Raw genomic sequence first — 18,799 nt, 5'->3', positions numbered from 1 at the left:
TCTGTGGGATACTTTGAACATTCTATAGAAAGGTTATCATGCTCTTTCACATTCCATAGAGGTGTTTTTCCCCTCTTTAATCACAAGAGAATGAGAGAGCCTGTCCTAACTGGAAACAGAAAGTACCAAAAATCATGTGAGAAATTCTGTATCCATTAGATTCCAAGCCCAATTTCTAAAACAAAGCAGCATATGAACTAAACCTAGGAAACATTTGAAGTTTGCACTTCACTCACACATTTGTAACAAGGAGCAAATTTTATTTAAAAGCAGCATGTATTAGCTACACTCCATCGTGCATCTGTTGCCCACTGAGAATATCAACACTCTCAACTTAACATTTGCAGATTTATAATACTCTTCATTTGTAAAACTTCTTTAGATGACCAGAAAGATTTTACAATAAAAAACAAACACTAAAACCAAAAGCCCACCAAATTTTCTGCAGCCTGACATGATTAATGTATTTGTACTGCATACACAATAATGTTTTCCATTTGGCTTTGCACCATTTTGTATAATTTTTCAACGCTGTTATGTGCCTTTGCAGAAACAGGAGAGAAGAGCTGCTCATTAGTCCAGCATCTATGCACATTTTAGCTGTTAGAAAAGCATTTACCTTTCTGACCTATAATTCTAAGGGCATTTTAAAGATGGCTCCTTATTCTGAGCTAGTATGATTGCAGATGTACATCAGCTAAGAGAGTCCCCCATGGTTCCAAAAGCCTTGATGTCCTGTTCCTCTATTCACTTTAATAATGGGTTCCTTTTCTTTGATTATACGCTAGTAACTATTTGAAGGAAATCTCTCCACAGGGTCTTGTTCCATCCTTTTCAAAGCCTTGCCCATCAAAACTTCCAAAGCTTCCACATTTCAGACACAGCATGAGAAAGCCCCACCTATAGCAACTTTCACTTGCAAGTTATGCATGATGCAGCAGAATTACATCATGGCTTATAAAGGACTGGATTGCTCAGAGGATTGGACCATTCAAGACACGGATAACTGGCTACAAAGCCTTCCAACGCAAGGTCACTGGTTCAAAGGCAGCCCAGAAATAACCAAAAACTCCTCACAATTGATATCTGTTTCGTGACTTAATCAAAGGTGTTTAGTGGTTTCAGGCTAACTCTCAGTGAACAAGCATCCACAAAACCACTTCCATGACTACCTCTAGTTGGCACAGCAGAGAAGCCAAGCGCTATATTTGAATGAGTTATGGAAACTGAGCTACCCTCTCATTCCTAGAGGCGGTCAGGATAGAGTCATATAGAAGGGACAGCGTGGGGAAGCTTGCACCACTGTAGTACCTGCTAGGTGAATGAATAAAGGACTTCAGTTTCCTGGGTTATCAACTGACACCTTTCATGAGCACAGTATTCACAATAAATATCTGAAAACTAAACTAAGGAGGAAATGGCTTAGTGGGATACTTTGAAAGGCACTATTTTGCCACTTCCACCTGGACATTGCTTGGAAATTATAGGAAAGTCCTATCTGCAAGTGAAAATCTGTTTGTAAAGGTTTCATCTGGGGAATTTTATAAGGTGAGGCAGTATGGTCTAACGAATAGGGCATAGGACAGGGAGTCAGGAGTCCTGCGTTCTATTTCTGTCTCTGCTATTGATCTCATGTGTGACCTTGGACCAGCCACTCCACCTTTCTGTGCCTCTGTTTCCCCTCCAGCCCTTTGTCTGTCATGTTATTTAGATGGTAAGTTCTTTGAGGCAGCGACTGCCTCTCACTATGTATTTGTACAGCACCCAGCACTACTACAATTCAAAGAATAATAACGACTTACCATCCATATCAAGACGCTGCATGATAATCGCCAGTTCTACCTCACTAGGCATGTATCCCAAAGAACGCATAGCCATGCCCAGCTCCTGCTTGGAGATAAAGCCATTCCCGTCCCTGTCCAGTACCCGAAAGGCTTCACGGATTTCTGCAATAATGAAGAAAAGAAGAAGGGTGAAATAGTATCATGGTGCATTAACCTCTCCATGCAAAGAATACACATCTCTCTTTATTAGATCAATTAGATGTTTGTTAATGTTCCAGTAATAGTAACCAGGATATATATATAGATAAAAAAAATCTCCTGGTTACTATTACTGTCATATATATATTATGCCAGAAAACTTGAGGGTCGTGTGTGTGTATATATACACACACACGACCCTCAAGTTTTCAGGCATAAGACAACCACTAGGAATCCAAAAGTAATTTGTCCTTAAGCAAACTATTGCACAAATATTTATCTGAGGTGTTTCTGAATCTCTCTGCAGCATCTGCTGTTGAGCTGTGTGTGAAATGGGATGGACTGATCTGGGTGGATTGTTCTGATCTAGTATGGTTATTCCTATGTTTCTACAATTATAATCATCACACCAACCCTGGGATACTATAGACTATTTCATCAAATAGACTCAGAATGCTTTTCAGAAAAAGTAATGAATTAAGCCTGTCAGCACACTTGTAGGACAGATAAGTTTTGTCCATCATACAAGGAGGGTAATAAAACCATGACCTTGTTGCAGGGTAAGAGAACCTAGGCACACTCCCCTGCTACATGCAGATTCATATAACCTAAGTATGAACCTCTAATGAGGTCACCCACATCACCACATCAGGACAACGTCTCTCCACTATTAAACGAAGTCACACCAATCTAAATAGGAGATTTTCACCTACAGCCAGTAACATGTTTGGCCCAAAAAACTGCTTTTGGAAGTTGAGTCTCTCTCATAGAAGACTCTTATCTCCCAAATGAAGCCCTAAATACTTATTTTCTTTCTTGTCTGATAAATCATGATGTATACCTTTTAAACCACCTCCAGGCAATTTCCACCCCCCACTACTTTTCATGGCATTCCTCTAATTTATAACTGTTTTACTGCTATAAACAGCCACAGATCTATAAAAATGCTGTGAGAACCAGAGAAATCATCCATCATTCTTCCCAACCCTGGCTCAGTTTGACATCTGATATTGTTTTTGTTTTGAATCTGACATTCACACCTCAAGCCTTTCATAGCCGCTTTAAACTCCATACTGCTCAGTCATTCCCTATCCTGGAGTGTCCATGTTCTGCCAAGGTGTTGAGGGCACTGATGGTTATCCAAGTTTGACGTACTTCAGGGCTTTCTTAACATTGAAGTTTTGCCATCAAATTCCTCAGGTGAAGTGGTCATGGCTGCTTAAAATACAGGACATTTTGGTTCATGTCAATTCTGGAGTCTCAGCCAGCTGGGAAGCCTTCCTACTTTAAGGGATTTGGGGTTGTGGGGTTTGTTTTGTTTTGTTAAATAGGTTTATCTTTTCGACATGCATTTGGAAAGAAAACATAGGATGTTTTATTAAACACCTTTCAGGGAGATAATCAGCTATTAACAGGTTCAGTAATCTCACATCAGTCAGCTCTTTATAATCTCTGCTAGGATACGAACACATTCCTTATTTAACATGTCATCAGTTATGTTTATCTTACTTGTGCATTGTTTACAAGGATGTTGACTGATCATTTTCAGTTTACCCAGGGCCATAATGTACCTTTCAGTAGTAAAACCTACAAGAAGTCAGAGGACAAAGCCCTGGCTGGGATGATTTAACTGGGAATTGGTCCTGCTTCGAGCGGGGGGTTGGATTAGATGACCTTCTGGGGTCCCTTCCAACCCTGATATTCTATGATTCTATGAAACTCTGGGAAACTCTGTCAAGTGAACCACAGATTTTCTGATAAATATTCTCCTGAAGGGGGATCATAGAATATCAGAGTTGGAAGGGACCTCAGGAGATCATCTGGTCCAATCCCCTGCTCAAAACAGGCGCAATTCCCAATTTTTCCCCCCCTCAGATGGCCCCCTCAGGGATTGAACTGGGTTTAGCAGGCCAATGCTCAAACCACTGAGCTATCCCTCCCCCCAAAAATGTTTTAGAATATTAGGGTTGGAAGGGACCTCAGGAGGTCATCTAGTCCAACCCCCTGCTCAAAGCAGGACCAATCCCCAATTTTTGCCCCATATCCCTAAATGGCCCCCTCAAGGATTGCACTCACAACCCTGGGTTTAGCAGGCCAATGCTCAAACCACTGAGCTATCTCCTCCACTCCAAAAGGCATGAAACGATTGTTGGCCATTGCTTTCACAGAGGGAGGGGGGAGTAAGGGGTAGGCTGGCAGCAGACGGTGCAGTACGACTGCTAGCCGTCATCTCCTGGGTGCTCACCAGCAGACATGATGATGATTCAGGCAACCCCAGAGGAGCCCAGTGCCCACTCCCATAATAAGAGGCATGGAGCAGAAGTCAATATTGCTAGTACCCATACTATATTCAGCCACAGGGGTCCCAGAGGGAGCATTCCAAGGTGGATGGCAACATGCTACTTCCAACTGCACAAGGTAGGATTCTGAAGATTACTGGGAAAGTAGGAACATGTCTTAGAGGTGAGTTCCCCTCATCTGCTTTCACTGCCCAATCTCCATCCACTTTGCTCCCCTTTGCCCAAGGAGCTGGGGATGTGCAATGAGCCACTTATCTGCAGAGATTTTTTTTTTGTAGTATAACTGTCTCCTGCAGAACTTACTGATCATATTGCATGGCTGGTGCCTCTGTGGCCTTTGCTTTTACAAAGTTAATAAAAAGTATATACTTAAACAGATAAAAAGGGGGCTGGGGGCTGGTTGGAAAATAGGGCTCTTTTCCCTGCAGAAAATTTCATCTTCACCAAAAACTGAAAAACAAAATATTTGTAAAATACTGTTGCAGGGCCTCATGCTCCCATTCTCCCAGAGACTGGACTCCCTGGTCAGACTACATTTCCCATGATCCACCATGATTCCCCCAGGGAAGGAGAGGTTGTATACCATGTGAGTTCCGTGGCCCCAGTGCATCATGGCAGATGAAAACCAGTTGGGGAGCCCAGTCCACAGAGGATAATGTGGACCAAGGGCACCAAACAACAACTCCTATGAGGTATCATGGCAGCATGTCTGATTCAAGATATTTTGGTTTCAGCTGAAAAATTAAATTTTCATTTTCAGGTGTTTGGTTTTCAATTCAAAATTCAATTTTCTGCCATAAAACAGTTTCATCGGAAAATTTTCAACCAGCCCAAGCTGGCTTGGGCACTAGCCTAGGACTCAGGAGATCAATATTCCATTCCCTCCTTCACCACAGACTCCCTGAGTAACCTTGGGCAAGTGTCTTACTTTCTTGTGCCTCAGTTCCCCATCTGGCTGGTGGGAATACTAGTGCTCTGCAGGGAATCAGTTATCATAATAATGGATTTTCCGTCCAAGGAAGAGCTGATGATATCCTAGTTCATAGTGGCATGCTGCAGTGACTTAATTTCTAATAATTCTTTTAAAGCCCAAAGACAGCTTCTAAATCACAATAAATCAAAGTTCACACATACACCACTGTTGCTTTGACAAAATCTGTTGTGCATTTATCATTTCACTATAAATATGCTATCTTATACTACAGAATAATTCCATGTTTGCTTCGTTGGTTTTTAAATCGGCTTTTATAGGTCACCCATGTAAGGCCTGATCCAAAACCCACTGAAGTCAAAGGAAAGGTTCCCGTTAATTTCAGTGGGCACTGGATCAGACCCATAACAACTATATTTTCAGTTCCTACCGGCATTAACTATGGCCTCTTTATACATAAGTGAAAGATAGATGCTACCTTGTATCCACCTTCACTCCTTGCACTGGAATCACAATAATGTAAAGCGATGACGAGTCTGTTCAAATCAAGAACAGCTGGAAGTTTCAGTACATAATGCCTGTGGAGTAGCAATGAATCCCATTAGCCACTACCATCTCAAGTGATAGCTATTTTCATATGTCGGGCTGAAAGCTGAAGCGCAATAAATATTACAGTGGAATCCATCCATTTAAAAAATAATCTTTTGACGTCTTAAAAAGAAGCAATCAGAACTACAAATATGGTAGGGAACTAAAAATGTTTTTTAAAGGAAAATATCAGGCGTTAACTTCAGAAAACTTTACAAGCTGCAATGCGAAAGCACTTAAATGTGTGAATAATCTATATTTATATATTGACTTCAGTGTAGGATTTCTTAATCCCAACATATGGCAGGTTTCATTGATTTCATTGGGAGTACTCATATGCTTAAGTGCTTTGCTGGATCAGGGTCAGAATCCTGACATAAACTTCAGTTCAAGCCCTGTTCCACAGCCTTCAGAAAAATAAACTGTTAACCAAGTCTGAAACATCAACTTCTGACCCCAAATGTACCTATTTGCACTCATGTCTATAAACAGCACTTCCTAGTATAAATCTATTTGAGGAGCTATGAATAGGTTGTACTCAAAGTCCAAAAAGCAGCTACTACCTCAGCAAGTGCCTCCTTTGTATATTTGTATGTAACTCCACCTCTTAAACATTTTTTTCTTTGTAGCACTCTTTGATTCTGCTCTCCAACAGACTCCGTGCTACTGTTCGACACATCACCTAACTTAAAGGTCACACGGCTCTGGTTCCTTTTCAGGTATAGTCAAGCCAACTCTATTAGCTAACGGGTACAAAACCACAGGTCCCAAACTGTGGTCTCTGAACCTGTGGATCACATGGTTCTGGCTCCCCCTTTTTGTTACCAGCCGTTAAATGTCATTACCAGAAGCTAAAAATACATCAGTATTTTCCTAATATCATTTTTCCAAGTGATCATGGTGGTTGCAATGACGACTGATGCTGCTGGATCACAAGTGGGACAGGAGGTGCCCATGAAGCAATCACTCAGGAAAGAAGCTGTTCACTATGAAAAGTTTGAGAACTCCTTTATTTAGACGAGTGGTTTTCAACTTTTTTTCATGTGCAGAACCCTAAAAAATTTAAAATTGAAGTGCCAGACCCCTTTGGAAATCTTAGGCACAGTCTGCAGACTCCCTGAGGTCCGCAGACCACCGGTTGAAAATGACTGATTTAGACTACAGGCCCTTTGGGGGCAGGGACTGTTTTTTATTAGAGCACGGAAAAAAAAGTTCAACAAATAGTTTTTTTTGGTTGGAAAATGCATCTTTCCATGCCACAAAGCTCTCTGCAAATTTGGGCCCAATTCAATTAATAATCTCCATACAGAAAAAAACAGGAACAAAATTTCAAAGAAGTCAAAACATTTAGTTTCAACCATTTCAAAATGTTTTGTTTTGACTTTTTCATTTTGAAATGTGTTCTGAAAATTTCAAAATGTTGACGTTGACTTCAAATTTGGCCAGATTAAAAAGAAAAGACAAAAAAATAAGTAAAAAATCCAAACCAAAACACAAATTATTTCAGGTAAACCAAAATGTTTTAATTGACACTAAATAAATAAATAAAACCAAAAATTTTCATTCAAATCAACCCAAAATGTTTGAATTGATTCAAAACAAATTTGTTTCAGCAAAAAATTTCAGTTTGATTCAATTTGAACCAGACTTTTTTCAGAGTTTTTAGTTTGGTGCTCAAATTGAAAATTCCATTATTTGCTCAGCTCTACTCTCTACTACGCTGGGTTTGTACAGTGCCTACCACAGTGTAGCCCCAATTTTGGCTAGGCCCCAGGCACAACCATAATAAACATAGTCATAATAATAGCATAGAAGAATAACGGCCAGATTGTGACCAGAGGGCAGCACAGATGGACACTGCTCCAGAAGGGTGAAGCCTCTTACCCAATCCTTCTGGAGAAGCGACCGGTGGGGGTGCGCTAGTTCCAAGCAGCCCTGTGCAGGGGCTGGCCATACAGTAGCAAGCGACAGGTCTGTTCAAGTTCTACTGGTTTCCACTAGGGATTAGGTATATTCCCACTCCTATGTATATTATTTGGCATCACTTTGTACCGCTGTCGCCCTCCAGTCCAACATATGTAGTCTACTCCCAAACACAGAAAACACAAATAGAACTACACATGAAGAGAAGGTGGTAGATTAAGTCTCTGGGGATTTTAATATTGGGTAACCGTGTGTGAGATACATGCGAGAGCTTAGAAACATGGACACTTCAAAAGACTATTATATTGAAATGGGCCAGATGCTATAGGCTCAGGGATTAGTCATACACTTTTGTATCTATAAATGTTATATGTATCATTGTGAGCGAGGGATAGTATTCTAGGTTTATGGGGGAGGGTCACCGAGCTTCCGCCAAGAACTAAAATCAGTGCGGGGTAATTATGCAGATCCTGGGGCAGGTAAAGAACTCCAGAGAAGTGCCACTGAATTGCAATTAATTGCACTGAATTCGCTGAATTCAGACCAGGTTCAAGTGGCCGAGACAAGGAGAGAGCCAGTAGCAGAAGGGTCAGCCGGAACTGGCTGACTGAACCTTCTTTTTGATTCAACAGTTGACATGAGATTGTAACCAAGAGGGCAAAACACTGCCGGAAGGGTTTGAAGACTGGCATCTGCCAGGGCCTCCATGTGGAAAATGGGTGACACCTGGTAACCTTCGCGTGCATGGAGGCTGTTAGCTGTCTTAAATGTCCTTTCTGTAATGCCTTTGGCCTAAAATAAATGTGTTGTGCTTTATGAAAGCTGTCTGGTCACTGGTAACCCTCATTTCCCCTGAGACGGGGACAGACCTTCTGGGATCAGTACAGTGGATTGCGTAGGGACTGAAAGCTTAAATTCCTCATCCGCAGGCTGAGACACATGTTCTTGCCCACAGAGAGGTGATGGCTGGAGTCCGAGACTCTCAGGGGTGTCCTTGAGCAGATCTGTAGAGGCCAGAGGTGCAGTTAACCCCTGAACCATGACAGTGTGTTCCAGCGGTAACAGCACTGGACTGAGACTCAGGAAACTTCAGTTCTTCCGGGTGATATTGGGAAGTCACTGCCCCAACTTGTGCCTTTGTTCCCCTTCTATAAAATGGGGATAATGACCTTGGATCTTCCTTGAAAAGAGCTTTAAGATCTAAGGATGAAAAGTGCATCGCTCTTCTGCCACTCAGTCCAAGAACAGAGAAATAACACTGTGCACAAGAGGTTAGACTGAATGGCAGAAAACAACAAAAATGAGATTCACCTGGAAAAAATGCAAAATCACCGAACTAGGGAACAAACAACATGAGAAGGGTAAGTCAAGAGAGGGAAGGACTAGAGAAGTATTAATGCAGAAAGAACTCTAGGGTAATATTCATTATTTATCTATTTTATTGACTGATTTCAATGTATAATTCTAGGATTCATTTCCAAGTGCAGCTTCTGTAGTGACTTATCCAAGAAGCATCTCCATTTCAGAAGAAAACCAATGAATCTGTCTCAAAGAGCAACCTGTACAGAAAGTCAAAACTTTTCAACGTGCTCTATCATCCAGAGGTCACAGGGTTTGTGGATGTTTGCTTCAGCTTCTGTTTGTTGCTTTTAAAGCACATTTCTCATGATGGTTTAGCCTGCTATTTTTCCCCTGCTGATGATTTATGTTCTACAAGTGCTAAAGGGTATAGTACTCACTTCTCAGAGTTATTTGAGCATGCAAGGGGTTTTGTTTTTAATTAATTTCCACTCTCTGATTGTGTTTAACATCTGCACCTTCTCATTTTAGCTATTAGGCAGCACATGGCAATTCTATTAAGTCCCAAATTCCTCTGGGATGAAGGAAAGAACTATCAGGTGAAATAGGCATTTTTTAATTTTCTTTGTGCGGGTTCAAAAGTAGACAGCTATTATAGTCCTGACCTGACATCCAGTCCAGCAAGTAATTAATTCTCTTCATCTACATCTGGCTATATGAAGATTCAAAGGCTACTTCCCCATGTACATGAGTTACTCTGAATTGGTTTCTTTCGGTGCATTTCATTTCAGAAAAACCATTCACAGACGGAGTTGTTTTGGTGGTGTTTGATATTGTTTTTCCTTTAAAACTTCCTGAGCTTTCTTACCTACAGTTCAGCAGTCCATTTATTTACAGGAAATCCCTATATGACTGGGAACTAGTGGCAATCCTCATTATTTTTTGTTGCATATACTGATCCAGAATGAATCACAACTCTCTGTGAAACAAATTCTACTTGGGAAATCCCTGCCTGCTAGCTAGCCTCAGGCCCTGCAGATGGTTTCAATATATTTGATAGGTTATAAATAGCCATGTAATACATTTGTAATTACACTGCAACTGTTGACCACGTTAACTGCTATGTAATCACTATCCGATTATTTCTATCATTGTAAGATGGGCAGCAGTCCTATATCCCTTATGTTTGCCAGTAGCTAGTTTCCTTGGCTTCAATGCAGCTTTGGGTTCTAAAGTATAAATAAGTGATCTAAAAGCTACAAAAATTTATATCCTTAGTTGCCTAGTAAATAAGTTTAACAATTACTAGAGCTGGTCAAAAATTGGAATTTCCATCCCTTGGGAAATTCTGATAGTACCACATTTGTTTTCATCCCAAGTCAGGATGAAGTGTCAAAATATCTAAAAAGAAAAAAAACTGGTAGCATGGAAAGTTCTGAAAAATTTTGATTTGGAAATGTCAAAATGTTTTATTTTGAGAATTTCGATAGAAATGAAACATGACAACATTATTGGATGAAAACATTTGTTTTTGACACTGAACTGTGTTTGTGAGAGCTGTCACAGTGTCTCATGAGAGTTGTAGTTCAGGTATCTCATACCCCCATTCTCCTTTATGGACTGGGCTCCCTGGAGGGACTACGTCTCCCAGGATGCACTGTGATGGTTCAACCAGAGGATAGACTGCTGTGCATCATGGAAATGTACTCCAGCCAGGGACACAGCTCATACAGGAGAATGGGGGCACACAGTAATGTCAAATTGACCCAAACTAAATGTTTTCATTCGTTTCACAAACGGAAATATTTTAATTTGGGTCGATCCAACCCAATACATTTCAGTTCGATTTTCCTAGTGGAAAATAGGGGGGTGGAGGAAATGGCAAAACTGAAATTTCCCCATGAAAATTCTGATTTTGTGGGAAACCGCATTTTCCATTGAAAAAACATTTAGATGGAAAATTCCCAGCCACTCTAATAATCTTCAGGAACATGTTACTTCAGGTAATCTTCAGGAACATGTTACTAGCATATAAATGCACCGAATGTGCCAATACTAAGTAATTTTTTAAAATGATAATAAATGTCACAGTTTCAGGGTAACTTCCCCTGTATTCCCCATCCGTCATTCCTTGACAGCACCCACAGAAAGGTTTCCAGCTCACAGCTGTCACCTTTTCTGGGCAGTGAGTTTTACTCGCTCCTGACCAGGGCTTTTAAGGTTGCACAGGGTCCTGTCTTCTACGGCAATATCGCCAGCAAGCCAGTCTGCCTAAAAAGATGCTTGTGCTCTGTTCTCTCTCCCAGGACTATGAACAGTACAATTGCCAGCAGTTACAAGTTACCACACAGCTCTTTCTAAGCAAGTACATATATTCTTCAGGTGAAAGCATTACAGAGAAAACAAAACAAAACAAAAAAAACAACCAATAAATATTCCCATATGCATGCTGACAGCCTACCAAAGGTTACCCATCAGTTTTATGGGGCCTCAGTTAGTCCAACATTCCCTAAAGGTGGATCACAGATCTTGTCCATTTCCTGGATCAGAAAGAAGTCCCCAAATCAATTTAAACTCAGGCTAATGAATCCAAAAATCCTTTATTTGTCTTTTGGTCTCTGGAGAATCCAGTTTGAAGTAGCATATGTGAGCTTTCCCACATATCTCTGTGGGGGTATTACAATCTGGGTGATTTGTCCTAATCACCACCCACAGTTTTTAGTTCCTGAAGAAGCTGGGGCACCCCTCCCTGAGGAAGTAGAATACAATCATACATAAACCATTCAGTTAATACAATGGACCCAAAAGATATTTAAACTTAATTCAGTAAGGTGTCCCAAGTATATGGCAGGAAGTTGCCATATCTGTCACGGTAAATATTTAATGCCAGTTATAGGTGCTATCTTGACAGTCCTTAAGGATGTTTATCCGCATAACAGTGCAGACAGCAACACTGCAAACTTCCCATTACCCACCTATTGCCAGGCAAATATGCCTTAACCCTGGTCTGGAGGGAACGTACAGAGCATATAGAGTAGCTTATAATTTTATGAACCCTGCACTGTCTTGAGTTTCAGCGTTCTTCAGGAGAATATGACTGTGAAAGCCAGAGGTCAAAAGTGTTTGGAACAGTAGTAACTTCTTTTACATCATTTTATGTCATTCCCATTAGAATTGGCAATCTACAAGTCTAGTTTTAGCAATTCTCTTTGTAGCATCCTGGACACCTTGGGTCTTTCTCTGCCTCTGTTGAAAAGTAAATGGGTGTTTTCCACTGATTTCAACAGGAACAGGACTGGTCCCCTTGTTGACACAGAGGATGTAATCTGGAGCCCACTGAAGTCAATGGCAAAACTCCCATCAATTTAACCGGGGTCAGGATTTCACCCAGAATGTAATTCCAGGCCTGAACCTGCTTCCACTCAAATCAAGTGGACTCCTTGTCTCTCAATGATAGCAGAATCTGGCCCTCAATTGGTGAATAAAATAAAGCAGAATAATTCAGTGAGCAGTGATTTTAAATGGTGCACATTTTCCCCTTTATTTTCAGCTGATCAGGAATAACTTCTCTTTAGTTCCCTGCATCTGAAATAAGCTTAAAAAAATAAAACACCCATTGATGAACTGCCACAAAAATATGTTTAATTCCCAAAGGGTACAGTGCAAATTTATACTGGCTCTGTGGACCACTGCACACAGGTCACAGTAGTATTGATTGCTCAGTCAATTAAAGTAGGTGTGAGGGAAATGTTGGTTAGTCTACCTCAACGTGTTGTTTTTTACACCTCAAGAGACCAAACATATACATCTGTGCTGAGAAAAATAGCAAGCAAGGGAGGGCTTGTCAACAAAGTGGTAACAAGAGAGAAGTGTAAATCTGTGTTTGCTCCCAGCATATCAATGCTCATTGCAAGCATCGGTGCAAAGATGATGCAACATTACACAGGTGAAAACCATGATAGGCAATAAAGTTCTCTACTAAGAGAGGAACATTCTTCCTCGACAACTTACAGCCCAACATGCATCAGAGCTGTCGTATGGTTCCTGAATGACCTGCACTTTGGACCTCACTAATGCACCCTCGGCCATTTCCAATTCTTCTCAGCCTTACCAGCTTCTTCCTCTCTTCTCCCTAAAACTCACCTGCCGTTCCCAGCCTGGCATTCTTCTCCCAGCTGTTCTATCTCCTGCTCCCTGGGGCTTAACCAGTCCATTCCATCTGTGGTCATTTCAGGGCTGATCCTATCGCCTGCCAATCACTATTATCTCTTCTTCTTCTTCGCTGTTTGACAACTTAGTCCAAAGAGCTTCAGCAAGGGTGACAGATTGTCTCTTTCCCAGTTTAAGTGTCAGAAATGCTCAGCTTTGCATTCCCGTTCTCTCAGCCAAATGGCTCACAAAATGAGTCTCTTCTTGGGCACCGGCAACCAAACAGATTATTTATAAATATCAGCATTTGAGATGGATATTGGCTACATAAGCAAATATCTCATTTTTGTTGATTGAGCAAAGACCTTATTGTTACAGGTCTCAGCATTTTACACAAGACCCTCCCAGTACACCACTGTCAATGTGCCATCTCTGAGCTGAAAGTGATGCCGGTGCTGCATTTAATGCTGTTTGCAGAATGGTTCTGAGGTCTCTCCGCACAAGCCAGGAGGCCCCCGTCCACCCTGACACATGTATAGTGGCTTGTGTCTTAAATGGAAGAGTCGTCTGACCTCTTTCTTTCAATTGTTGAACCATGCCACAAAGAGCTCTGCATAGAACAGGAGAAATACCAATTGACTTTTAAACCTGCAGATGGATCCCAAATAGACAACACCAGGGACTTGAAAAAGATCTGCACAGAGAGTGACAGTTTCACTTCTTTTGTTTTGTACTGTGAATTACTGTGCTGCTGAAAAGTGCCATATTGCCAGACCCGGAGGTCCTAGTTCTCTGTTTATCCACTCAGAAGGTAAAACACAAGCAGTGGCATCATAAGCCCCCCAAGTCCCTCATCTCTGTGATCTGGAGAGACCACAAGAGTAGGTCACAATCTCTAGGACTCATTCAGCCCTCTCTGATGAGATTGCCAACAACAAGGACAGCTGTGTGGGGGCCTTTTGTGATGTTCACCTGGAAGCAGAGGTGAAAGTAAGCCGGTACAGCGTACTGGCAAGAGCCCGTGCACCGTACCAGGGCGGATCGGCTTCCCCGGGGGCAATTTAAAGGGCCTGGGGCTCCCAGCTGCACCCCGGGCCCTTTAAATTGCCGCAAGATCCCTGCTGCCAGAGCCCTGGGGAAGCGGCGGTGGGGCTCGGGCGACGATTTAAAGGGCCCAGGGCTCCGGCCACCGTCACCGCCCCGGGCCCTTTAAATAGCTGCCAGAGCCCTGCCGCCGCTACCCCAGGGCTCCGGCAGGCTCCAGGGACGATTTAAAGGACATGGGGCGGTAGCAGCAACCGTACCCCCGGACACTTTAAATCGCCGCCCGAGCCCTGCTGCTGGAGCCCCGGGGGTTGCGGCAGCAATTTAAAGGGCCCGGGACTCGGCTGCGGTAGTGGCGGCTGGGAGCCCCTGGCCCTTTAAATCGCCACGGGAGCCCCCAGCTGCCGTGGCTACCCCAGGGCTCCGGTGGCGATTTAAAGGGCCCAGGGCTCCCAGCTGCTGCTACCACAGTCCCAGCCCGGGGCCCTTTAAATCTTGATTTAAAGGGCCTGGGGATGTAAAGGTCCCGCCTCTTCCGGTAGAGGCCCTGCCCCCTCCTAAGTGCTCTGGAGCACCGGTAAGTCCTTTAAAGTTACTTTCACCCCTGCATGGAAGTGGACTGAGACTGCAAGGGTAATATTTTCAAAACACAACTGGGAAAGGAACTCCCAACGCTACTTATTATTGGTAATGAAAAACAATTCACAGCCATGAAAACATATGGCCCCTCCCCCACTACAAGTGTCCAGTTAAATGGACAGCCCATAATATTTCCTGTACAGTTTTAAAAAACTGCTGTTCAGAAAGCTGAATAAGGAGACAGCTATTCTTCATTGTTTTCCAAAGAAACTCCTCTCTTTCCTTTCCCTCATCCTCCTATTCCTATTCCTTTAGTGTGAATTGGTGATAGAAAGCCCTTACGCCCTATTTTACAAACCCATTGAGGAGTCCATAAACCTGAACATCTCAAAATTACAGTAGCTGCACAACAAACCTGCATGAGTTGGAGTACAATCATCCACAAAAACCGGAGCTCCACTGTACCACCGTTTATGGACAATGAGGAAAGGCCTATTTTCCCTCCCATGAGATCACTCCAGTTTTTTGCCATGAGTATTCAATCCACGCTCACAAAAATGAAAATATTTGCTGGATATAAACGACGTTTAAGATCCTGCTCACAGGCATTTCAAAGACCGATGGTAATTTGACTCAAGATTATTTACCCATGACTCTCATTAATGTCAAAGAGATAATGGTTGGCCATCATTTATTAATTTGCATCTTCTTCTGATTTCCCACAGAAACTGTTTATGTACAGTTCTTAGTAAAATGACAGATTCAGTCGGCAATCTTCAAGGCTATAATTGTTTGGGAAATATGACCTCTGTCTTCATTTACAGCTATTTTCCTTCCCTTCATAAAAGGGGATTATTTAGACATGGAAAACTTTCTTTTATAAATCTACTTCCCAATTTTCAAACTTGGGTGCCTAACTCAGGGCATTAAATTCCACATTTAGGACAACATCCTTAAAACAGCTAAGCAGGGATTGATTTGCTATGGGAATGCCTCAAAGTCACCTGGCATTTGGTTCTGACGCGTATAAGGACTTGGGCTTCTTTCTTTTTTTGGAATCAATTTTGTGGGGGCAATTAATTGTGGGCACAATGTTGGCAAAAATGATTGAAGTTCGACAGCCTTCTCACCCACCACAGCACCTTTAAGTAAATCTCCACATGGTTCAGTTAACTCCATCAGTTGCCTCATTAAGGACCCTATCATGGGAGCTGCTGAGTGCCCATCCAGCGCCTTGTATGATCGGGCCCTAAACTGATCACACATTATTATTCTATACACTCCTCCATCATAAGCCTGCCCACTTCAAAGACCAATTTCAACCATCCCCATGTTTCCTTTTCAATCAGCAAATTTTACCCCTTGGGCCACGGATTCACTTCCACTAACTTTGGCCCAAGGCAACAGACTGTCTTGTAAAGACTATAATGTACCTTTGATTTAAGGTTTTTCATTATTAAGTTACTTTTCCCCCGGGCATTTTCTATTCCCCAACCCTCAGCAGCTACGGATTTCTTTCTCTTCAAAATAATATTCCTTATAACATGTAAATTGCTATACTGGCAGCATGTCTTGTGAAAAGGAGCATAGAGAGTCTGTTGACAAAACCCAATCTAACTCGAATGTGCCCTTTCCGGCTCTCACTCATTACCATCTCTCTTTACTGTGTCAAAGTGAAAGGAAATGAGCTTCTCTTTACTCTTTCTCTATTTTTTTTAAAGACTACACAGAGCCAGCTACACTGAATCAAAACTTCCCACGCAGGCTACACCTACACCACTTTTGGCGGCATGCAGCGTATGTGTAGCTATACACTGCAGTGAAAAGGCTGCATCCACGCTGCAGGGTGTAGCTACACGGAGCAGTGAAAGGCTCCGGTAGAGGGGAGTTGCTGGAGTCCTTGCCCACTACGGGAGCCTTTCCCTGATGCCAGAGTCTTTCCCTCTGGTGGAGAAAGGCTCTAGCAGCAGGAGTCCTTACCTACAGCGAGAAAAGGCACCAGCGCTGAGGAGCTGCTAGAATCTTTTCTTGAGACAGGGAAGGCTCCAGCAGTTTTCCCTCTGGCAAGGAGAGGGTCTAGTCTCCAGGGGTGAGCAAACTACAGCCCATGGGCCAGATCTGGCCCGCCAGCCATTTTAAGCCGGCCCTGGAGCTTCTGCTGGGAGCGCCCTCCTCCCCCGCCGGAACTCGCATCCCAAGCCGCTCATCCGCAGTCCCCCCCCCAGCCGGAACTCGCACCCCACTCCCCCGCCCCAGCTCAGAGCTCCCTCCTGAACCCTGAACTCCTCATTTCTGGCCCCACCCCGGAGCCCTCACCCCCTCCCATACCCCAACCCCAATTTTCTGAGCATTCACGGCCTGCCATACAATTTCTGTTCCCAGATGTGGCCCTCGGGCCAAAACGTCTGCCCACCCCTGCTCTAGTCACAGGGAGCTGGCAGAACCTTTCCCCTGTGCCCCAGCCTTTTCCTATGGTGAGGAAAGGCTGCAGCAGCTGGCAGGCCACGGGACACGACACAGCTAACAACAGCAGTGCAGACAGCAAGGCACAGCCTGGGTGATTGGAGAGCTATGTAGGTACATACCCGCAGCCTTCAGACAGACCTGTACTCTGTTCGCCTAAGCCAGGCCTTACCGTCTACTTTGCTACTTAAACTTACGATGCGGGGACTCCCCAAGTACATATTCTACTTGCCGCTGAAAGAAGTGTGCAGTGTTCAGTGAATTCAACCACTGTGGTCTTTGTCGAAGTGCTGGAGATGAATTATAAATGTGGTGGTTTAACTACAGAAGTTCATGTTAGAATTCACGCTGTCAGTAGATTTATGACTTTTCTGGTAAGCCCAACTTTTCTTCTGTTACCTTCTACTACAGAGATATTCGCTGCACAGTAAAAATGGAGCTCTACTAACGTTTTCTGCCCGGTGACTAGTGATTACATTCTCTTAACTCCACTGAACACTTTCATATTAAGGTGACCTTCATATGAAAGCAAATTCTTTGCAAACCTAGTAATGACCTCACTGGACAGAAGGGCTCTACAATTCTTCATTATCTGAACCTCAGTTTTCTGCAACTCAATCATCTCCTTTTGCAATTACAGTGGAAAGGTCCTTGATCACCTGACTCCTCAATTATATAACTAATGGAGAATTCCCAGTGACATTCAGATCAATAAGGCTATTCAGAAGTCCAAACAAGACGAAACCAAAGTGGTAGTGAAAGCGGAGTAAAAACTTCAGGCAGTAGGAGAACAGGAGTGTAACTCTTAGTCGTATTTTAAAGGGGACATAAAGAGGATACCAAAAATAGGTGGGGAAGCAAGGAGGGGCGGCAGAGATGCAGCACGATGTGTTTGAACATGACCTACCTTATGTGCAGGTGAGTAAGCAGGCATAACCTTGGGCAGGCTACCTCTGTCACCAGACCGTGTGTAGCAGAGAGGCCAGCTGCCATAAAGCTGCTGATCCCACTCCTGCACAAGGTTCCCTCACCCATGGTCCACCCTCCATATGCCAACACAGCAAAGCTGAGCCAGTGTACAGTGGGAAATAAACTGCACCATGTACAGGATTTGCTCTAAGTTACAGTTCAGTGCCTGGCCTTCTTCTGGAGCAGCAGCATCCCTTCATTCGGGGCTTTTGACAACTCCATGGTCTAGCCTCAGAACCCTTCTGTCTCACCAGTAAAAAGAAGTTAATTTCAAAGATTACAGATGGAGGCAGGCTGGGGAGAGCATGGTACAGTTATTTATGGTAGGGTTTGTTTTGTTTTCCACTAAATCTTTCAGGCTGCCACAATTAAACCAAATAAATCATTCTTTTCCAGAAGTAATTTCAGATTAGAAATGGAAGTTTTCTAATAAATCTTTGTACCTGGGGACATTTGGAAAAAAATAAAATGCTCTCTCCAGAAAATGCACTAAGAATCTAGACTGGGGAGTTTCAATAATATATTTTATTTATAATGTTTTTAATGGCCATCTGTCTTTTCCGCTTTTTGTT

At 42.9% G+C, this 18,799-nt stretch overlaps 1 protein-coding gene across 2 annotated transcripts in view; it reads right to left on the bottom strand.

Annotated features, from left to right (window-relative positions):
• The window catches only part of CALN1 (calneuron 1), a 176,569-nt gene that overhangs the window by 96,222 nt on the left and 61,548 nt on the right, over window positions 1–18,799 (bottom strand). For both annotated transcript variants that reach the window (XM_073315433.1, XM_073315434.1), the window contains one exon: window positions 1,803–1,946. In XM_073315433.1, the coding sequence (XP_073171534.1) occupies window positions 1,803–1,946 (144 nt within the window). The remainder of the gene's footprint in view (window positions 1–1,802; window positions 1,947–18,799) is intronic.

This window comes from Lepidochelys kempii, chromosome 17 (genome assembly GCF_965140265.1).
Source record: "Lepidochelys kempii isolate rLepKem1 chromosome 17, rLepKem1.hap2, whole genome shotgun sequence".
Classification (NCBI taxonomy): Eukaryota; Metazoa; Chordata; order Testudines; family Cheloniidae; genus Lepidochelys; species Lepidochelys kempii.
The sequence above is the reverse complement of the archived record's forward strand: the minus strand, read 5'-3'. Positions and strand labels throughout refer to the sequence as shown.